The 21,217-nt window shown below is 33.0% G+C and overlaps 1 protein-coding gene across 2 annotated transcripts; it reads left to right on the top strand.

Moving 5' to 3' along the window:
• The first annotated feature begins 13,187 nt into the window (after nucleotides 1–13,187).
• LOC145569498 (putative trehalose-phosphate phosphatase G) lies at nucleotides 13,188–19,855 on the top strand. 2 transcript variants are annotated; one of them, XM_081628837.1, is made up of 13 exons: nucleotides 13,188–13,386; nucleotides 16,756–16,855; nucleotides 16,960–17,477; nucleotides 17,799–17,939; nucleotides 18,038–18,109; nucleotides 18,194–18,316; nucleotides 18,401–18,457; nucleotides 18,549–18,650; nucleotides 18,740–18,817; nucleotides 18,932–19,001; nucleotides 19,166–19,236; nucleotides 19,325–19,417; nucleotides 19,531–19,855. In XM_081628837.1, the coding sequence occupies exons 3-13, from the start codon at nucleotides 17,193–17,195 to the stop codon at nucleotides 19,597–19,599; spliced, it is 1,161 nt and encodes a 386-aa protein (XP_081484963.1). In that variant the 5' UTR covers nucleotides 13,188–13,386; nucleotides 16,756–16,855; nucleotides 16,960–17,192; the 3' UTR covers nucleotides 19,600–19,855. The 2 variants fall into 2 exon arrangements, with proteins under 2 accessions (XP_081484963.1, XP_081484964.1); XM_081628838.1 differs by lacking the exon at nucleotides 13,188–13,386 and adding an exon at nucleotides 16,097–16,233.
• The last annotated feature ends 1,362 nt before the right edge of the window (nucleotides 19,856–21,217 follow it).

The raw sequence follows: 21,217 nt of genomic DNA, 5'->3' as shown, positions 1-21,217 counted from the left end.
ATATAATCAACATGTTTACATGTTCATAATACACTTTGCGCAAGTGGCATTAAAAAGCTACCGTTGACCAATCATTTCTGCTTAGGCTAACTTATCTGAGTTATGTCCATTTTGTTAATATATTTACCATTAACTGCGTGACAGCATGAGTGCCTTTTCTCACACATGATCTAAGCTTTGATTTAGGATTATATGAAAAGCATTATCTTAAGATAGTCATTTACTGCTTATCAGATGTATAACTCTGTAAGGGATTGTCTCTATTGAACTTCTTTCACCCCTTTTCACTCATTTGTTCTGATAGAACCATGGTAACTGTATCTCATTCGTTAAAAAGAACTACCTGTAGTGCTATACTTTTTAGGATAAGATTTCCCAATATCAGTAGAAATTCCGTTTATCATTGTCATTTAATCATCTCATCTGAGATGGGCCGTTAGCTCTTCTACGTGGCTTTTAGATTCAGAAAATTGAACATACTTCAGCAATCTGAGCTTGATATCTGATGTGATCAACTTTTATCCTAATGCTGATATTCGGTTTACTCTGTTCAGTTGAGTATTTTATGTGCAACTTGCGAAGTAAGGGTTGTTTGTATATCGATCTTGCAATGTTTTCCCTTGGATCTATAGTGCCTCTTAATTGAATTATATGCCCATAGCGTAGTTAGTAATTGGTACAGTCTTTACCACCAGCTATTATATAATATCATCTGCTTCTTGAGATGACTGCCTGCTTGCACCGAGTTTTATGCTGTTTGTTTCACATTAAGGTTTAGTTTAAACATTAGGTATTTAGATCTGCATTACAAAAACCCCATGATTTGCAGAGCTTTCCACATTGTCTATGAGAATCCTTAGACTTGCCTTAAACATCGATACAATAATGTGAAAGTACAGCTCATAGAACATGTGTTTTCTTAAGCTTGCCACTTGCAATTTTTGTAGTAATTTCATCATTAAGAGTGATAATAGAAACACTATGAAACGATGCCTTCTCGATGTGATAATTTTCAAGTGGAGCTTTTCTATGTTATCCAGTTCCTGCTGTCTCCTCATTAACCTGAAGAGAAACTCCTGTGTGTATTTATCATATGTTATCTTCTTTTTGCTGTTTGAGCGTGACCTTTGAAACAACAAATGGGTGCCCTAAATAGGGTCAAAACACACCCTGAAAGAGCTAGCTGAGAGATTGATCAGACGCCCTTACCTGATTAGATTAGTATTAGCTGCCAGAATGTAAAATGACTCTGGACATATGATTTAAGTCCGAAATCTGTGGTTGCTATGGTAAATGGTTTCATGATTTTGAACTATTGTGGATATAATACATAATTCTGCAAGCATATTACAGTGCACTCCGAGAATGCGAGAGCAATGGTTCTTACAGAGACTTAGACTGATGCATGTTGCTCCAGCTTTACACGCCGTGCATACTTGAACCTGACAGAAGTAAGCCAGCAACACCAAGTCCCTAGCTCTGAAGTTACTAGGTATATAGATAAAGTATCAGTATATGCCTGAAATTGGATCTAGTAATAGGTAAACTTGACATTACTCTTAGAAGTTATCCTAAATCGTACTTCATTTTGACCTTTTGCACTAATTATATAGAAGTAAATTCCATTTTGACCATAAATTTTATTAATAATTGAAAACAAATATTACAATATACGTAGTAGAATATTACTGGATTCACATATGGTAAAAGAATTTTATGGTTAAAATTGTTCATTGGTATTTGGCTAGTATGTCTAGTAAAAGTAGGTCAACAATTTAAGATGTATATTTTTCCAGATCATGTGTTTGTAATTTTTGTTGTCATATATACAGAGATTTGGATATCAGATTCCTGCAGGTTGATAATAATAACAATAGAATAATGTTACATAGATTTGTCAGATGATCAGCAACATGCATGCTCATAAAATAAAAGTTTGTTTCTAGTATTGGGCTTATTGTGGAAGTTTTTGAACTTGAAGACAGTAGACATGATGAGATCTCTTTTGCCTTGTTTGTTAGTTGCTTAGGTTCTGCGATTTGGTTGTTGTCTGTTGTTGTTTCTGCGTTTGAGTTCATCTGGGAGTGTACTACTTAGGCTACCAAGTGTTACTGTGTCAGTATCATCACTGTATGTAGTAACTGATCCAAAGGAGTCCAATTCAAAAATTAATGTATTCCTCACTACAAGTTGGCCAACGTGTGTTACCACCCACTCATCAAATCTGCATGGCTGTTGATTCTTCAATCAAGCTGGGATAATCAATGCATCCCTCCAGGCCCACCCCCACGCCCCGCCTAAACAACGTTTTGTAAAAGTAGTTTTTAGAGTTTTGACCAAGTTTTCAATCCTCAACAAAATAATTTGTGTGATAAAAGCTTATTAATTTAATTTTTATTTTTGTAGTTTGGTCGTGATAAACACTAGTTGCTAACAAGTTACTTCCTCCGTTTTTTAATAGTTGTAACACATCATTTTTCACGGTATTTAAGAAAGTGGTATTCATGTGATTTAAAACAATTAAGATGGAGGAGAGAGATTATTAAGAAAGTGGGTTTCACGAGATTATTAAGGGTAATAGTATAACTTTTGACATAAAATACTTTTCCATTATAGTGTGTTGTAATTATTATGACATTTTCATTTTAGAAAAGTGTTGCAACTATAAAAAAACGGAGGAAGTAGTTTATTAACTGTAATATAATTTTATATCTAACAACTCTTACTGCTTCTTAGTTCATACGAAGTACACATTAAAGATTTTAGAGCTATGTCTCACACGTCTATAAAAGAAGGCAAAGTTAATAGCTTTATAAGCATGTGAAAGCTTGTTTATTCTATTTTGCATACTGTCATAGTAATTTTTGGTGAAACTTCCTTTGGGTTTATAAAGTAGACTTTTTCTTTTTGAAAATGGGTGCGGCTCAATTTCATATCAAACAATCTGTTCAAAATTACCTATTATATTTTATTTAATTTCGATATTGTAATCATAAGAAAAATAAATTACGAACATAAAAACTAACTAAAAATACGCATATGTTGACTATTTTGATATGTTACATCTTTTTTACTTAAAATGAGAATTAAAAAAAAAAATAAAAAAATAAAAAAAAAAAAACAAGCTCAACTTCTCATGCATTATTCTCCAAGTTGCACGGAGTAATGGAGTATTGATTTTATACGATGGCATTTTATATTGCATGGAAGAACATAATACGAACTTTAGTATTGTTCTTTTTTATTAATTGATTGATGAAAATAGTATACTTGTACTCCTTCTGCTCCTTTGTGTTCTTCCATCTGTAATTTTGATACTATTTATAAGTTGAGAGAATTTTCTAAATTACTCTTAATATATAAGACATAATATACTCATGTGGAGTCTATATTTAATTCGTCTCATACAATAAATAATTTATAAATATTTAATTATTATATATTTTTTTCCTAATAAGCAACTAATGATATTTAATTTATGATCAAAGATTTGCATTGATAAACATACACGTCTAAATGAAAAGAACATGTAGGGATGGAGACTCGGATTACATAAGGTATTAAGGTTTGTCGTAGAGAAAAACTTTTAAATAAAAGGAGTTAAAGGAGAGTATATATGACAAATCAAAGCAAAAACAACTAAGCAAGTCCATCTCCGCCGACAATTACCTGAAAGTGTAATTAGGCACCGACATGGACAAATCATTAGACGTGCATGATTTTACGCAAAAAAATGACCAATTATTTCTATGAAATAGTGCATGTAAGGTACAATCATAACCATTTTCTCTTTATATTGTTCAATGTAACAAAAGTCATTGACAACGTTAAGAAACGACTAGCACTAGCTAGGTTGTTTGGTGTAAGCGTGTAACATGATATTGACATCATTAAGAAATAAGAATTATTAAGATGTTGTCCTTTGGCAAATTGTGACGGTTAAAGCTTACTTGTTTAACCATTACATTATTACTTGGACTTGACTGCTAAATAGGTTCTGGATCAAGACAATTTTAATAATAAATTAGTGATTACGAAAGACTTCAATAGCTCTCGCTCTTAGAATTTAATGTTTAATGTTTAATGTTATGATCGTGTTTTTTACAGTAGTAAAATATACATACATCTTGAATTTGTACATTATAATTATTTATATCAAATCAATATTTTTGAACTTCTTCAACTCATTACTCGTACTAGGCAACTTCCAATTATAAATATAAATTATGACGTACAAATGCATGGAATAATAGTGTTGTGCTAGAAATAGTCTTCACGGGTAGTCATACATACATGGTGTATCAAGTGATTATGATAGAGATATTAGTGTTGCGTTGTTGGCCTATTACTATGATGTTGTACCCGTAGTAGCGTGCAGTACAACACATGAATTGAAGTTGGTGGAGTTGTAAACCTTAGCTTGAGATTGAAGGGGTGCCAATTAAGCCATTTCTTACGTTACACTTATACCTTTGATGCTTAGAAGTTAGGAGCCACGGAGCTGATATATATAGTGATGTAATATTACCATATTTGCTAGTCTAATTGTCCCCTTGCGCGTTGTCTAGCTCAATTAAACGAGTACTATGTGATTAATATCATTGTATGTACCATATATATTTTATTTAAAAAAAATCTTCTTTATAATCAATCAATGAATACACATAATCAAATTAAAGTCTTAATTCTTCATTCAAGACATTTGCGCAATAAGTAAATTAATATGCAACGAAATACTACTTATAAAAAATGGCTTAATAATAGAGACATACTGTTAACTCGTCTATAAATAAAAAGAGACATATATATACATATGGTCCATTATTAAGGTGGGTAAAGTTGTTAACCTACGTTAACATGGCACATTATATACTTTGAAAGATTAATGCTCATTTCAGAATAGTTTCCTTTTTTTGTTGTTTTCAACAGTTTAGGGCAGTACGTAAATAATTGTAGTGGTAGTAGAAGACAGCAATATAGATTAGAGAGTCGCAGCACAAAATCAAGGCAGCCAATTGCAAAAAAATAAATATGATATGAGGCGAAATGTTATCGTGTGGAACAAAAAACCTAAAAGCAAACCCATCAAAAATGGGCACCAATTTAAACAAACGTTAGTGCTTTTCTAAGAGATTGATGGAACTTCTTTTTTTTCCTTTACAAATCTAAAAGGTCCCACTAATAATTAATTAAACTACTTCGTAGTAAGAAACTACAAAATTGATGTGGACCTTATGAAATGAAAATGATAAGTGATGAGGAGCTGACTCAGATGTAACCCATTTTATTGTATTGTAACCGTGTTTACATCAATGTAGGGAAGAAAACTAAAAAGGAAGTGAAAAAAAAAATTAAAAAAAATAAATAAAAATGCTAGTACTTTTGAATGGGATTCTAGTCCATAATTTGTTTGGAAACAAGATAGTGACTACTTTTGCTTGTCGATGTCAAATTATTTTTTTTTTTTTTTTGAAGGGGGGAGATTAAATTCATTAATAAAAAGCCATACGGCACTTACATAAGAGATCGTAATCGAACAATACAAAGACAACCGAACCAATTACAAGTTCGAAATAAAAGAAACTACAATTGCTCGGGCAAAATGACTTTCTTAAGTACCCTTGGCTCATATAACGCTGTCCTATGCAGCCTCTTGCAAGGGGGTCTGGCAATATGATGTAATTTCTGACGAGAACGTTCATTGGCTCAGAATCCCGTACTCCTCGACCTGAAATCAAAATTGGTGTCGTACACTTCACCATAGACAAGGCAAACTCCGATTCAAACACGGATATCGGCATGGAAGCAAAACCCTTTAGCCCAAACCAACAGAAGATCAAACCGAAGCCCCATAGCCAAAAAACCCGGCTTAAATCCTGCACCAGAAGATCGGTACACCGATCTGCAAGCCCCATATCACCCCAACACACCACACAAACAGAAAAAATAATAAAACTAAATAGCACACAACGACTTCTAAAAGGAAAAACAGAAAGAAAACTAAAACCTAAAACAAAAAACGAAACGCTAACATCCCACCCCGCCGCCAAACCGAGCCCCACCATCAACGCTCCGGGATTCACCGACCCAGCCCACGAACCGCCGGAAAGAAACGCACGGACCGCCGAGGCCCGCCTGAGAAGCCCGAACCCCACACGCCCCTGAGCCGCGGCAACGACAACCCTACACGAGGGACTTAGAACGGCCCTACACGAGGGACACAGAGGGAGAAAACTCCCCCTCCCCGTTCTCGTACTCAACGTCGCGGCAACGAACAAGGGGGTGGGGCGTAGGCGCGGCGGGGAGGCGGTACAAAGAAACGACGGCTGGCCGGCCGCACGGTCGAAGAAGAACAGCGGCGGCGGACGAAGAAGCGGCGCGGCGCAAGACGAAAGGCTGAAAAAACGAAAAACCATAACGGAAAAGGAAAGAAACAAACTAAAGGGGTAGATCGGAGGCTCGCCGACGCTGTGGCATGGGCGGTGAGCCACACGCCCGCCGGCGAGCCTCATAGCCGGAGAAAAAAGAGGGGGACGGCGGTTTTTGGGAGAGGGAGAGAGAGGTTTCTAGAGAGAGAAAAGAGGAGGAAATAATTCCTAACCTAATTTCTAACATAAATCCGATGTCAAATTATTTATTATCTTGTACTATTTATATTTATTGTGAGTTATGCAAATTAAATCGACTTTTTAAGCGCTAAAAGTTAGGGCTTGAGGTTGAAGGATATTATAGTCATTTATAACAAATGAATATAATACTCCGTATAATACATTTGCTTTCAGTTACTCCCTTGTTATTTTCATATTCTACCCACATATAACTATATAAGATCGAGAGGTGCATTTCTCAAATTCTCCTTGATTTTTTGTTACTATAATACAACTATATACTTCGTAAGTAATTAAGTCATATACTCCGTAAAAGATAATTAAAATTAATTAGAATTGGGAGTAGGCCCTATTCTGTTCACCTTATTCCACTTATTTCAGGGTTAATAAGTTCAGATAAGGGTTAATAAGTTCAGATAAGATAAGTTCAAATAAAATAAATTTAGATAAGTTGTGATAAGGGTTAATTAGCGCTACTCAAGTTTAATTTATAACTAAAATAAGTTCTAATAAGGGTTAATAAGTTTAGATAAGTTCTGATAAGTCCAGATAAGTTCAGATAACTAAAAATTAGGTGAATAGAACACACCATATAGTATTGTCAACTTTGAGAAATATGTATATAGAGTATTATTGTTGTTGTAGTAGTCCTTAAAGACCTAAGACTAATTAGTTTAAGATTGAAACTTGTGTCACGATAAGAAAAGAAAAAAAAAAATTACTTCAATTTTCATCAATTTCCTTTTTTGGAGATCTATCTTAGCTTTATGCATGCAATATTATTATTTACAAGCAAACCACAAAGTGGGAGAGATAGAGAAGTATGTATGACGGAGACTTTGTCTCGTTTATCCTTCTAGGCTAATCAAAATATGAAATTACTTTGTACACTTAACTTCTAATAAACAGTGTAGTATTTTTTTTAGGTGCTTAATAGAAATCTTTGATTGTTATTTATGATTACCTAATTTAATTTGAAACAAATCTATCAAAGTAATCAGAGTATATTATAATAATATAAGGACAAATATAATTTAAAAGTTTTATGTATTCAACTAGAATTGTTTTAGCCTTTACATACAAGTAGTATAACAAAATATCCTTTCTTAAAAAGGTGCTCCATTTATAGCAATGTGTATCATATGAACATGCATACCTTACCCAAAGTTGATATATGTATATATAATTATATAGTTGATTAAGAATAATGGTGATCAAGTTTTCATATTATTATATTTCAGTAATCATCACCCGAGAATAAAAGTAATCCAAATCCACGGTAATAGTGGGATTCTCAAAAGACAATTTTCAAAGGTAGTACGTAATTAGTTGTCAGCTCAATTTTTCGACTCATACGGCTCAGCGCAATACATGCATGATACATGCATTACTTTTAATTTCAGGGTAAAACTAATTAAAGTCAAACCCTTTTTAGGATCATCTTTTTATAATTTCCTTTTCCAAATTCATCAGCTTTTTGGGTTTATTTCAATCCTTAAGTAATACTTGTCTTCTATACTTTAATGATTCACATAAAAGGGAATCATACTAGTATTGAATTTACAATGTTTTATGGAATATTCCATTTAAATTTTTAAATCAATACATGGTACTTGATGCTTTTATGTACTCACTATGTATTAAAATAGATATTTTTTTTTTGTTTTTTTTTTCGTGCTAATCAATAATATCGGACTACTATCACGCTACCTGTTAGCTAAAATATTCAAGGCAAACAACTAACACTATTAACATACTATTTAGTCATCAAATGAGCAAATATATAACAAGCTAACAATCAATAAGTGATTATAAAAAAAACATCAATATGAATAAAAATTAGAGACTGGTAATATATTTTAACTTAAATAGTTAACTAACTAAATGATCTCTAGTTGATTGTCGGTGGTTGATAGAGAAGATCAACAAATTCTACAAAACCTACCAAAAATAATGCCCTTTCACCATGTTCGACGAAGTCCATCGTTTAGTGAGTCATTCGATCTATATATAGAATTATGCATCATTATTCTCCAACCTAGGAAAAGCAGGTGAGAATATCTTGTATCAAGGAACTCCAATCGCATTTTCCTAGAGCCTTGTTTTTATTACTGTACCTGTACGTATTTGTTTTAGGTCAAGGTGCCATTTTTTCGCCGACCTATTGTTTATTGGACCGGTTGGTATACATAGAATTATAATACATGTAGGCATGTAGCAAGATTCCCTTAATAATATTGAAAGAAATTTTAGCATTGACTTAAAACAAAAACCAAATGATAGGCAATTTTTAGTAAAGGCATACTTTTCACATTGATCCAAATAAGTAAGGGCCTGTTCAGATTGACTGAATTGAACTGAAATGAAGTGAACTGAACTAAACTTATTAGAGCTGAATTGAACTGAATATTTTATAAGAGAAGGAAATTAAGAACTGAACTGAACTGAATATTTTATGAGAGAAGAAAATTAAGAACTGAACTGAAAATAATCTGAAGAGAACAGACCCTAAGTATTTCGATCATAAAATCATTATACAAAAAATATATACTTTTTTCATTTTTTATTTATTTTTTATTTTTTATACTTGACTTGTTACGACTTATATATTATATGCAATATGCACTATTTCTATCATTTGCTCTCCTTTTAACCCATAATTATGTGAAAAGATTAAACATAACCACATGAAATCGTGTAATATATATCTAATAAATATTATCAACTTATCTAATTTCTATAATTGATACTTTGATAAAATTATTATTCGTTAAAAATAGGTCGAATAATAAAAGAAACAAGGAAAATAATTGTTTTAAATATTTATTGTCACTGCATGGTTTGAACAAGAAACCTATAATTTGAAACGAATATTTACCACAATCTATATACTAATGCAAAACAAAAACTAATAACAAAGCCTTATTACATCTCTGCAAGTTAAACACATATACAAATGTCATTACACACACATCACTCTATCTATGATAACATAGCAAGATCGAAAGAACTATTATTTTTATTATCTTTAATAAACGCGGAAAATTTTTAATTTTTTAAAAAATAATATTGAATAAATAAATCCTTAAATTTGCTTATCACTATAGTTCACCTAGCTACACCTTGGAATTTCTTTTTTTTTCCTCCTTGAAACTCTTCCAATTATATAAAAAATTTAGAATATAATATAATCAATCATTCTTTTTACTTAAGTTTTTTCTCCTTTGCAATATGTTTCAATGTTTTTTTTTACCTCCAAGTACTTTAATTTGAATAAATCAATACAATATACTCCCCCTTTCTTTAGTTTATATAGGTGTTTAGATTACACAAACTATCAATTTAACTATTTTTTTTTACCCTTTTCATAAAAAAAAAAAAAAAAAAAAAAAAAAAAAAAAAAAAAAAAAAAAAAAACTACTTTTTTTTTTGACAAAATCAATTTAACTACTTTTTTTTTTTTTAGGCAAAAATCAATTTAACTACTTAAACCTCACAATATTAATGACATTTAAAATCTTATAAAAATATTAACACGCGACCATTGAATAAAGGTGATACAGTATTATATATAAAAATAAAAAACCATTTCGAATAGAGATAATCAATGAGCCAATAAGGAATTAGATTCTTGCATCAAATTAAATGTAAATGAGAGAGAAATGACCAAATGAGATGCATGCTTTGGGGTTTGGAGTGAGAATGGAATTGTAACACAAAACAACAAATGTTATATATGCATTTATCCATTATTAGACAATATATATTAGCGCAACTTTAATTATTATATGGTCTTTTAAGTGACAAGTGAGATCTGATACTGCAATAAGAGTGAATGTTGGATCGTATGATGATGAGTTAGTTATGACTTGACGTGGAAAGAGGGAGAGACACCGTACCATTAAAGATGTGAAAGAAACGACGTCGTCGGTTGGCAAAGACACCAGCTTTCGGTTGGTTTTGTGGAGGGAGGTAGGGCTGTTCATCGGTCCAAGATCGGACCGGACCGAACACCGAAAAATAGAATTTTAACAACCGAAGACCGGACCGATTAAGCTAGGACCGAACCCGGACCGGACCAAAAGAATCGGTCCAAAACGCAGACCGAATCGCTTTGGACCGATTTAAGAATTTTTTTAAAAAAATACTAAACTTTTAATAAAAGTTATGGAAAACACGAAAAAAGTAAAGGAAAAACTATATTTTAACATCATTTTTACGTCTTTTTTTTTGTATGTTTAGTACCTAAAAACTTATAAAATTAAAGTTTTCTAAGTTTAATAAGAATAATTTTAACCATTATTTAAGGTTTCACGCATTTAATAAAAAAATCGGTCCGATTCAAGACCGGTTTTTATAGGGTTTTGGACCGGATCGAACCGAAGACCGGAAAAATAAATTTCAAGATCCGAAGATCGGACCGATTAATTCGGTCCAGATTCGGTCTGAGGTGGTCCGATCCATTTTTTCGGTCCGGACCGATTTATGAACATTCTTAGAGGGAGGCAACGTCGGTCGTCGATGGTGAAAACTGAAAAGTCAAAGGTGTTAATATCGTCTGACACTAGACCACATCACGCATTATTGTGCTCCTCCATTGCTTTCGCATTCCTCTTTCTCATTTACAGGTGTTTTTTTTTTTTTTTTTTTAATTACTCGTTCATCAGCCAGAAGAAATTACTTTGGCAATGTTAAATTTTCATTCCAAGAGTAGTGAAATTAAAAAGTTTTTTTAAAAAAATTCTACGTAGTTTACTTTAATTTACTCGTACCATAATTTACTACTCCGTACGAAGTAGTTGTTAAGTTCTTTAACTGACATCTAGTACGGAGTAATAAAAAGTACTCGTACATGAAAACTATTTTCAAAAATGGGGCCTAATATGCAAAAGTAAATTCTTAATTACATTAACTACTCCTGCACCTTTATGCCAATTTTTGTATATTTTTTTTTTATTTATTTATGGTAATAAATACTCCATAGTAATCAGGATATTTGCCCATTTTGCATTCAAGTCTTAATCGTCATCTTTCTTACGGAGTAATTTGTTTATTTGAGCCTTTTGGTCGTTATGGTCATGTGGTACGATTGATTTAGTTGTAACAGAGTACTTTTTTCCCTCTAATGATACATGTAGCAAAAATGTCATGCAGCATACCAATATTATATTTCGTACAAGTATTGTGTAAATCAGTAAATATAACTGACCAACATTAAGAAAGTATCACTAGACACTACATCAATTATCTCACATTAATAGTTGACTTAAGTCATACTTCGTAATTGATAATTAAATATTGACTATTACAAACAAAATAGATACTCCAATCGTATTAAATTCATTCATTTTAGTTCTTATAAGTTTGTAAGAATTACTGATGAGTTATTGTATGTTTATTTCAATTCATAGCTAAATATTATTTTTTTTATGCTATTCAAATTAATTTTTCTCTCAATTGAATCAAATTAAATAAGTCATAATTATTTTAGGGCCAAATTATTATTGCTCCTCTACTCTCTAATTGGGCCAATTCCTCATGTACCAAATAATTGATACAATCAAAGTGACTCTTAATTTGGACCACTTATATACTACGTATAAAGAAGCTAGAGTGACTCTAAGGTGAAACACAACATATAATGTATAAGGTAATTTATATATTAAAAAAAAAACACCTACAAGAAAATGATATCTTATGAAGTCACGATAAAGCAAACTAGAACAGTACACGCTGTACTCATATCAAAAGTATTGTGAAGAAATATATATGTTTAAGATTGCGTATAGCTATCAGCTAAGTTTCCGTGTTTTGGCATCACTTTTGCAAAGAAAGATGCATAAATGTTAAATCATTAAAAGTGTTGTGATGATTCATGAATAAGACCATAATTTTTTTTTTTTCCTTTCAACATTGTTATCCGATATAATTTATAAAAGTGATTGCTACGACTTAAAGAGTATAATATATACAAACTAAAGTATCCAAAATATTTACTCACATGAAATAAGAATCACATCTTCTTACATTAATTAGCATCTTTAATGTATTAAAAAAAATTACTATTAAAGAATAATACGAAGTAGTAAATTTATGAAAAGGCAACCAATCAAATCAAAAAAAAAAAAAAAAAACTCATTTCTTACTAATGTCCACCTCATTATTCAAACACGATGCAACCATCCTAATCACATCATATAATTCATGAGATTGAAAATCAATGCAACAATTTGAAATCTTCTATTCATGTGTTTAGCCTAGCTATGATAGAATATTATGCTAATTTAACCCTAAAGTTGGTGAAGTACATGGTGACACTCATATCAGTCATATTTTTTTAGGAGTGATGAATATTTTATAATCATAAATCATAATTATAATTTTAATACAAGTAGCAAAGATTGAAATATATATATACACATATAATATTGAAATTAAAAACCGATAAAAACTAATGTGAAAAATATTCTTTCTAATTGGAGCAAAAATACCCCGTCCAAATTTCCTTGTAAAGCACGTCTTCTAGAAAACCTATGAAAGTCTATAAATACAAAGAGTTTTTTGCAAAATTTCTCTCTCTTCCCTCAACTCATTTCTTGCTGTCTATTTTCTTTTTTCTTCTGCCGTCTTTCCGTCGCTTCAAAAGCTCGTTTTTTTCTCCTTCATTCCCGTTTCTCCTCCCGTTTCTTTCAGATTATAAGGCTTTTCCTTAAAGGCTTCGTTCTCAAATTTCCTGTCTTTCAGATTAACTCTGCATTTCCGGCCTCAATTGATTCAGGTAAAATGGTGCAAATTTTGTTTTCTTCTTTAATGTTCTTGAAAGTTTTAATCTTTTTGATAATTTGTATATATTTTATGATCCAATGTTGTTTGATTATCGATAAACTGATGTTGAATTTGGCATTGTAATTATGTTTTAATCAATTTTAGATCTTAATTTTTTTTTTTTTTTCATTTTTGTTGATGCAATTTTCTAATCATGTTTATGGTTGTTGTTGATGGTTAATAATGACAGCTGTTGATTTAATTTCTTTTAATTATTTCCGTGATTCATAAAATTAATAAAGATTAATTTATTTTTGGTGAAACATGCAAATCAGCTGACTTTCATTAATGGTGAAATCTATGCCCTTTTGTTTAACTTATGAAGAAGTAATTGATTTGTGCATTTTGGCGGTGAACGTGGCGCATGTTGGGTGATTTATTATTATTCATACCTTTTTTTATTTAATTAATTTTTGGTTCTATGTTTCATAGATGTATAGAATAACTCAATAAAGTATTAATTTTGTGGTGGTAGTTCTAAACTTTATTTTCCCCCCGGAAATTTGGTCGTTGAATTAATGAGTTAATTTGTTTATTTGGGTGCTTCTAAAGGTAGAAGCTTGACCTTTTCTTGTAAATTTGTTTTTAACTAACTTGTCAAAAATTAATTCTTTCTTGAAAATATTCTTGGCTACATCAATATAAAATGCAATTGAAAAATTAATAGCGTCTTAATCACAAGCAATTATTGCATGGTCGAAGATCACTACCCGTGAGAGTTTGTTGATTTCTTTGATTAATTTAGTCTTGCAAGTTTTAGTCTTTACCATTAATAACTGGGATATAAAAAGTGGGTCCCATTTCTTATAAACGACTAAGAAAATGACAATTAGTACTTGCAATTTTTTAGTCATGGAAAATGATAGTTTACCCAACCCCCAATTACATTAGAAAAAAAAAATGTATTTATTTCAGGTGGTCTTTGTTATTGTTCCAAGAGCCATACATCATACATGTATGTTATTACAGTGACCTGATACGGGTCGGTCCATAGAAAGGGTTTAGTTTAGTACTCCTCATTTGCATAAGTTTGGAAGTTTGTTCTTGGACATTGCTTGAAAATGACCAAGTTTCCACAAACATTCATGTCTTAATCATTAAAATTTTACATTATTAATTTAGTCAGCTGTTATTTTCTTTCTTAATTAATACGTTTTGTGAGTATTAATTAGTTAATTAATTAAATAGAGCATTAAACTAATTGCTAGCTGTAGCCTTTTATGCTTCACCTAATTTATGTCACACTCAAGTCTAGCTAATATTATTTGATTTTATATTATACAAGTATATATTAATGGTTAATATCAATTTTAAAATATGAATTAGTTATCAAATCATGCTGCATCTTCTAATAAGTTTGTGCACCAATCGTAATTGTAATTGTTTGGCAATAGAATTTTAGACGCCTTTTTGACTGTAGGAGTGTACTACTTATTGGAAAAAGTTTATAAAGGAGAAGACTTTGTACAAGATGTTTCAAAAATTTCTTGGGTGTTATTGACTTTCAGCCAAGTTACATTGTCAAAAGTTTGGTCTATCTTGAATTTCAACTTTATATGTGTGATTGTCATGTTTAATTATTTGTAAAGCCTTTCCAACTCAAGGGCTGCTGTGATGATATGCATATATACCTGCCTTGTCTTATTCTCAAGCATGCACATTTCAGTTGTTATACTTCCTATTATTTATGGTGTCAATAAATTAGTATGCACTCCGTCCATCCCAAATTGCTAGCTATCCACATACGGTTGATACGAATGGCCTTTCTATGACTTGGATAGATTTGGAAAAAACTGCATATCAAATCTCCTTTGCAATACAAAGGAAACTGAAAGCTGCTTAGCCCCTCGTCTAACACCCCCCCCCCCCCCCCCCAAAAAAAAAAAAAAAAAAAAAAAAAAAAAAAAAAAAAACAAAAAAAAGGAAATTGAAATCTTGTTTTGGAGAACCCGACAATTTAAACCCTAATAATACTTCCATAGTTCGTATAACCATAATGTGGAGGCTTATTTTAGGTTGGAGAGATTACGATATTTTCTGCTGAACTGTCTTCCATCTTGGCCTTTTCTATTTCCTAATGGTATGGCTATAGGAAGAGGTTAGTCCAAGGATACTTTCCACTGTGTTGGTGTCTCTTAGCTTGTTGTGGTTTTAAACTAGATGTAGGAATTGAAGGTGTTGTTTTTTTCTTGAATACCAGCTGGAAACTTTTAACGTATGTATATCAAGTATCAACACTATATTGGAAGTTTATATATAATGTATAATAATATGCTATGTTGGCTTTTCTTACCACATTACAGATGAAATTAAAATTTCACTGCATAATTCTTTGAGTCTAACTCTTTAATTTCTCAGGATTTATTCTGTTTTAACACAGAGGGTGGGGATTTATAAGTGGTCCATTTATTTCTTATATGTTATTTTTTGTTGTCTTTTATAAATTTTTTTTGTACAATCAACTTTGTTTCGTTACAACCTACAATGACAATTCATATGAAGTAATTCCATAATTTTTCTGTAGTGTGTATTAATGTGCCGACTGCTTGAGTTCTGGTGACATAGCTGTGAATAGTTTCTTTGGGACAAAGTGGACCAAATTATTAAGAGTAGCATATTAAATGTGTACCTTACTTTTTTTATAATAAGGGTATTGAGGGCTTTCCTCTTTCTTTTCCACATGTTTGGTCCATTAAAAATTTTACTCTAAACTTTATAATCCTACCAACTGGCATGTGACATTGGATTTTTTTTGCCAATACTTTGAAATCTTTGAGAAGATTTACTTCCTCGTATGTAAGTAAGTACATTTACATGATTACATGCTTTTGTAAGCTAGTACGTCTTATTTAGTTAATTTCTTTTAGCTAGTAGTGATCCAACTCTGCTTTGAAACTTGGAAATTTACACAAAAAAAAAGCATTGTTTATGTCAAGTTTATGATATGGTGTATCATAGTTACATGGTCATTTAGATTGTGCGTGTCATCGGTAGTTGAGCGTATATATATATGGGTTTGTATAAATGAGTAGAATAGGAGAAATAAACCAAGCTTAGAAAGGTGATGGTCATTAATTAATTTATTGCTGAATAAATGATGGTCACTACTTGGTTGCTAGCCCCATAACTTTTTGCATGTTTCCCCAATCTACAAAGTTGTCCCCTCCCTACAACTTATCTTTCCTTTGTTGGTGCCACTTCCATTGCAAGAAGTGACAATGTAAGGATTGACAAAACAAAACAATATATTATGATAACCACATTGTGTGTGATTGCGACTTTTAAGCGTGCACTTAGTTAAGCTAATTGCATGTTGCTTCAGGATCAGACAAAGAAATTAAACTTCCCTGTGTTATTTAAGCTGGGAGGAAATGATTTGCAGCTATCTTGTGTAAATGCAGCCTAGTATTCGAGATGACAAGGTACTTTATTGTGCAGATTTCACATTGTATTGTATTATGTTATTTTTTTGCTTTTATGCATTTAACAATTTGGAATTGATAGATATGTTTATTGCTTTTACTAGTCTCCAGGGAATGTTTGCTTGATGGACAGTTCTTCAAGTTGCAGCGATAAGAAAACGTTAAAGAAGTGGTTTTTCATCGATAAGAGGGTCGGATAGTTGAGCTTTTAGCTAAATCATCATTTTCATAGCTCAATTTCTAAATTCTGATTAGTTAATACATTCATATAAGAAGCAAGCCAAGTTAGTCTCCAGTTTTAAGGTACCCTTTACTACCGAAACTGGATTCGTTGGACATGATTTCAGGCCAAACCTCACCTGTTCTAGCTGATCCCACTCCCATCAATGAGAGAGTAGGTATTCATCCAAGCCTAATGCCTTACTCACATACTGGAACATCGTTCTCAAAGGGGTTGTATATACCAATTCCTAAGAAAAAATCTGGCAAGCTTGAAGATGCTATGTCTAGTGGTTGGTTAGATGCCATGAAGTCTTCGTCCCCTCCTCGCAAGAAGCTGCTAAAGGACTTCAATATTGGGGTTGCTTCAGATGACACTGATTTTGTTTACTCTTCTTGGATGGTAACACATTTTTTTAGTTGACACTATTTGACATTTACAAACTATGCTTTGACTAGCTTTTGATTTATAGCTGCGATAAAACATACTCAAGCGAGATCTTGTTTGAATCATCTCAAAATATATTTTATTAATATCCATTTTTTATAATTTTTCAATGTCGAGAATTAGAGATATTAATCGTTAAAATATTGTTTTGACAAGCGTAATATATAAAAGAAATGTGTCAATTATATAAAAACGGAGGTAGTATATTAGTAGCAAGTGTGCATTGGCTTTATTATAATAAGTTTAAAATTTGTTTTTGTTTTTCTTATTCTATAGAAGAAGCATCCATCCGCCTTAACTTCATTTGAGCAAATCTTCGATTCTGCTGAGGGTAAGAAGATTGCAATTTTTTTGGACTATGATGGGACCCTTTCTCCCATTGTCGACGACCCTGATCGTGCACTTATGTCTGATGATGTAAGGATCTCTAATTGTTGGTAATCTATTGTTATTTTACTTTATTTGTATTTATAGCTTTGTCTAAATCATCTCTGCAAAATTTGTCAAATAACCAGATGCGCTCTGCTGTGAGAAATGTTGCCAAGTATTTTCCAACAGCGATAATCAGTGGAAGAAATCGTGACAAGGTAATTAACAAAGCCATATCTCTTTTCAGACATGCTCCGGTGCTATTGAGATTAATGTATAGTCTTCCTTATGCATTTCCTCAGGTATGTGAGTTGGTAGGTCTATCCGAATTACACTATGCCGGTAGTCATGGGATGGATATAATGAGCCCAGTGCACAAAGTGTCTGATGGCAATTCTAACACTAATAACTCTACCGACAAGCAGGTGAGATTTGGAGCCTTTACTTCAATGTAAAATTGACATGTATGGTATCAATTTTATTTATATCCATCTGTTTTGCTTTTGCAGGATAAGGAAGTTAGTTTGTTTCAGCCTGCTAGTGAATTTTTACCCATGATCGATAAGGTGGGTTATCTCTTGCATTTAAAATTTTTCTTGCCACTTGGGTTAACATGTTATTGAATATGCAGCTAACGTTTGTCATCCATCGTTTCAGGTTTTTAAAAACCTTGTTGACATGACTAAGGATATTAAAGGAGCAAAAGTTGAGAATCACAAGTTTTGTGCATCTGTACATTACCGTAATGTTGATGAGAAAGTGAGTAAATTACATTGATTTTTTTTAAACAAATGACTCTCTAATTATGACATTACCTTACTGTATCTGCTTTGTAATCTGAACTGCAGAATTGGCCTACTATTGCTCAGCTTGTTCATGACATTCTCAAAAGTTATCCTCGGTTACACTTAACTCACGGGCGAAAGGTACTGGCAGGCATCTCAGCAATTTCTTCTCTAGTTTTCTGTATTAGAGACTTTTGGCAGAAGTGAGCTATGTGGGATTTGATGTGTGTTTGGCAACTGATTTATAATATGCAGGTTTTAGAGGTTCGACCCGTTATTGATTGGGATAAGGGGAAAGCAGTCGAATTTCTGCTTGAATCCCTTGGTACTTTCCGCCTCTCTCACTATGCTTCTTTTTTATGTCTTTTTCCCCCACCCCCAGGCCTGGCTGCCTCAGGCGAGGTCAAGCCCCTCTTCTGTTGGCTAAATGTCTGCATTGTGAAATGTTTTGTTAAAAATTCTTGTATCTTTTGAACAAATATAATGCAGGCCTAAGTGATTGTGACGATGTGCTGCCAATTTTCATAGGAGATGACAAGACTGATGAAGATGCATTTAAGGTGTGCATATAATTTTGCTACACATTTTATCCTCAAATTTTTACTGTTAAACAATGTCGTAGTAAATGTCTGCTTTAATTTTTGCTAGGTGCTACGGAATGGAAACCAAGGTTATGGTATTCTAGTATCCCCAATCCCAAAAGAAACCAAAGCATTTTATTCTCTCAGGGACACTTCAGAGGTAGTTAATCTTTTGCCTTAAATTTGTTATTTACTTATGTGAAACTCAGATTATGTTCATTTAGACAACATGCATCTGATCTTTGTATATTCCATACTACTTGGGATGAGCAGGTTAAGCAATTTTTGGAGGCTTTAGTGCAGTGGAAGGAGCAGCACAGTACAAAGAGCAGCACAAATTAATTTATAGGCTTTATGATTATATATTTTTAGGCTAGTGATAAGAATTTTCATTATATGCAGCAAAGGCTGCCTGCATTTTTCACAAGTTCCAGTTGAACCTGTAATTTTAGTTTCTTCTTCTTTTCTAAGCTTTTATTTTTTACGAAAATTTTCCTTGTCTTTCCCACCTTCACAAGTAAATGTATGTTCAAGGGTGGAGAGCAATCTCAATTATAATCTTTGTCAAGTGATTAATCCCAAGGCTTTTGTGTTCGTTGTAGTGTTCTGTTTCTGCCTCGTCCCCTCAGTCACCCCACCTCTCATATGGAGCGTTCGCATTCTAAAGTGCATAACAATTTTTCTAGAGCGTTGTATTTGAAACCATTATAAAGGTTCCAAAATTTGTACAACCCAACTACCCTACAACACCACCATAAACCTTTTCTATTCAAGATTGTGGTTTTATTAATCTATTGTGTTAGGGTATTTATACATGTAAAGGACATAATAGTATTTCTAGTGTAGTAAGTCTTATGTATTTATCTATATATACATTGCCAAGAGACTCTATTGAGGGTGAGCCAATTTTCCCAAACACTTTGTATATAGGGATTGACTAAATTGATGCTTTTGCTCATGTAGGAATATGTTCCGTGGTCTATCATTGCTTAGTATAGGAGTATATATACAAATTTCCTAGGGAATGATTACACAATGATCTTAATTACAGCTACACATTGACATATGCTAATACACCCCCGCAGTCTTAGCGGGAGGTAAACGAATGCTAAGGCTGTCACGAAAATCTTCGAATAGGAGTTACGACAGCCCTTTTGTAAATATTTCAGCTATTTGGTAGCGAGAGGGAACATGAAGAACTCTAACTTGGCCACGGCTAACCTTCTCTCGAATGAAATGTATGTCCATTTCGATGTGTTTTGTTCGTTGGTGTTGAACGGGATTGCCGAAGAGATAGACGACACTTACATTATCGCAATAGACCACAGTTGCCTTCCGAATGGGGCATCTTAACTCGAAGAGTAGGTTGCGGAGCCAGCACGATTCTGCCACCACATTCGCAACGCCGCGGTATTCCGTCTCAGCGCTTGATCTGGATAATGTTAGCTAGTGTTTTGCAGACCAAGAGATGAGGTTGTCGCCGAGGAACACACAATAGCCAGAGGTGGAGCGTCTTGTGTCCAGGCAGCCACCCCAATCGGCGTCGGTGTATGAGATTAAAGCTGAAATGGAGGAGGGGTAAAGATGCAGCCCGAGCTTGAGTGTGCCTTGCAGGTAGCGAAGAATTCGGCGAAGAGCTTGCATGTGTTCCTATCGTGGATCGTGCATAAAGAGGCAGACTTGTTGGACGGCGTATGAGATGTCGAGGCGAGTGAAAGTGAGGTATTGTAAGGCTCCGGCAAGGCTATGGTAGAGAGTAGGGTCCTCAATGGGGGAACCCGAAGTAGCACTGAGCTTGGCCTTGGAGTCCACCGGGGTCGAAGATGGTTTGCAAGATGACATGTTTGCCCTTGCAATAATTTCTTCAGCATAGGATTTTTGAGAGAGAAAGAGACCATTGTTGTGTGTGTAACCGAAATGCCAAGAAAAGAATTGAGTAAACCGAGGTCCTTCATTGCAA

Source organism: Chenopodium album, chromosome 11 (assembly GCF_948465745.1).
Source record: "Chenopodium album chromosome 11, dcCheAlbu1.1, whole genome shotgun sequence".
In the NCBI taxonomy this organism is placed as follows: domain Eukaryota; kingdom Viridiplantae; phylum Streptophyta; class Magnoliopsida; order Caryophyllales; family Amaranthaceae; genus Chenopodium; species Chenopodium album.
The sequence above is the reverse complement of the archived record's forward strand: the minus strand, read 5'-3'. Positions and strand labels throughout refer to the sequence as shown.

Coding starts and splice junctions, on each gene's coding strand:
- LOC145569498 (XM_081628837.1), top strand. CDS start 17,193: ATGATTTCAGGCCAAACCTCACCTGTTCTAGCTGATCCCACTCCCATC. Junction 17,478..17,798: donor TTGTTTACTCTTCTTGGATG/GTAACACATTTT, acceptor CTTATTCTATAG/AAGAAGCATCCATCCGCCTT. Junction 18,651..18,739: donor ACCGTAATGTTGATGAGAAA/GTGAGTAAATTA, acceptor TCTGAACTGCAG/AATTGGCCTACTATTGCTCA.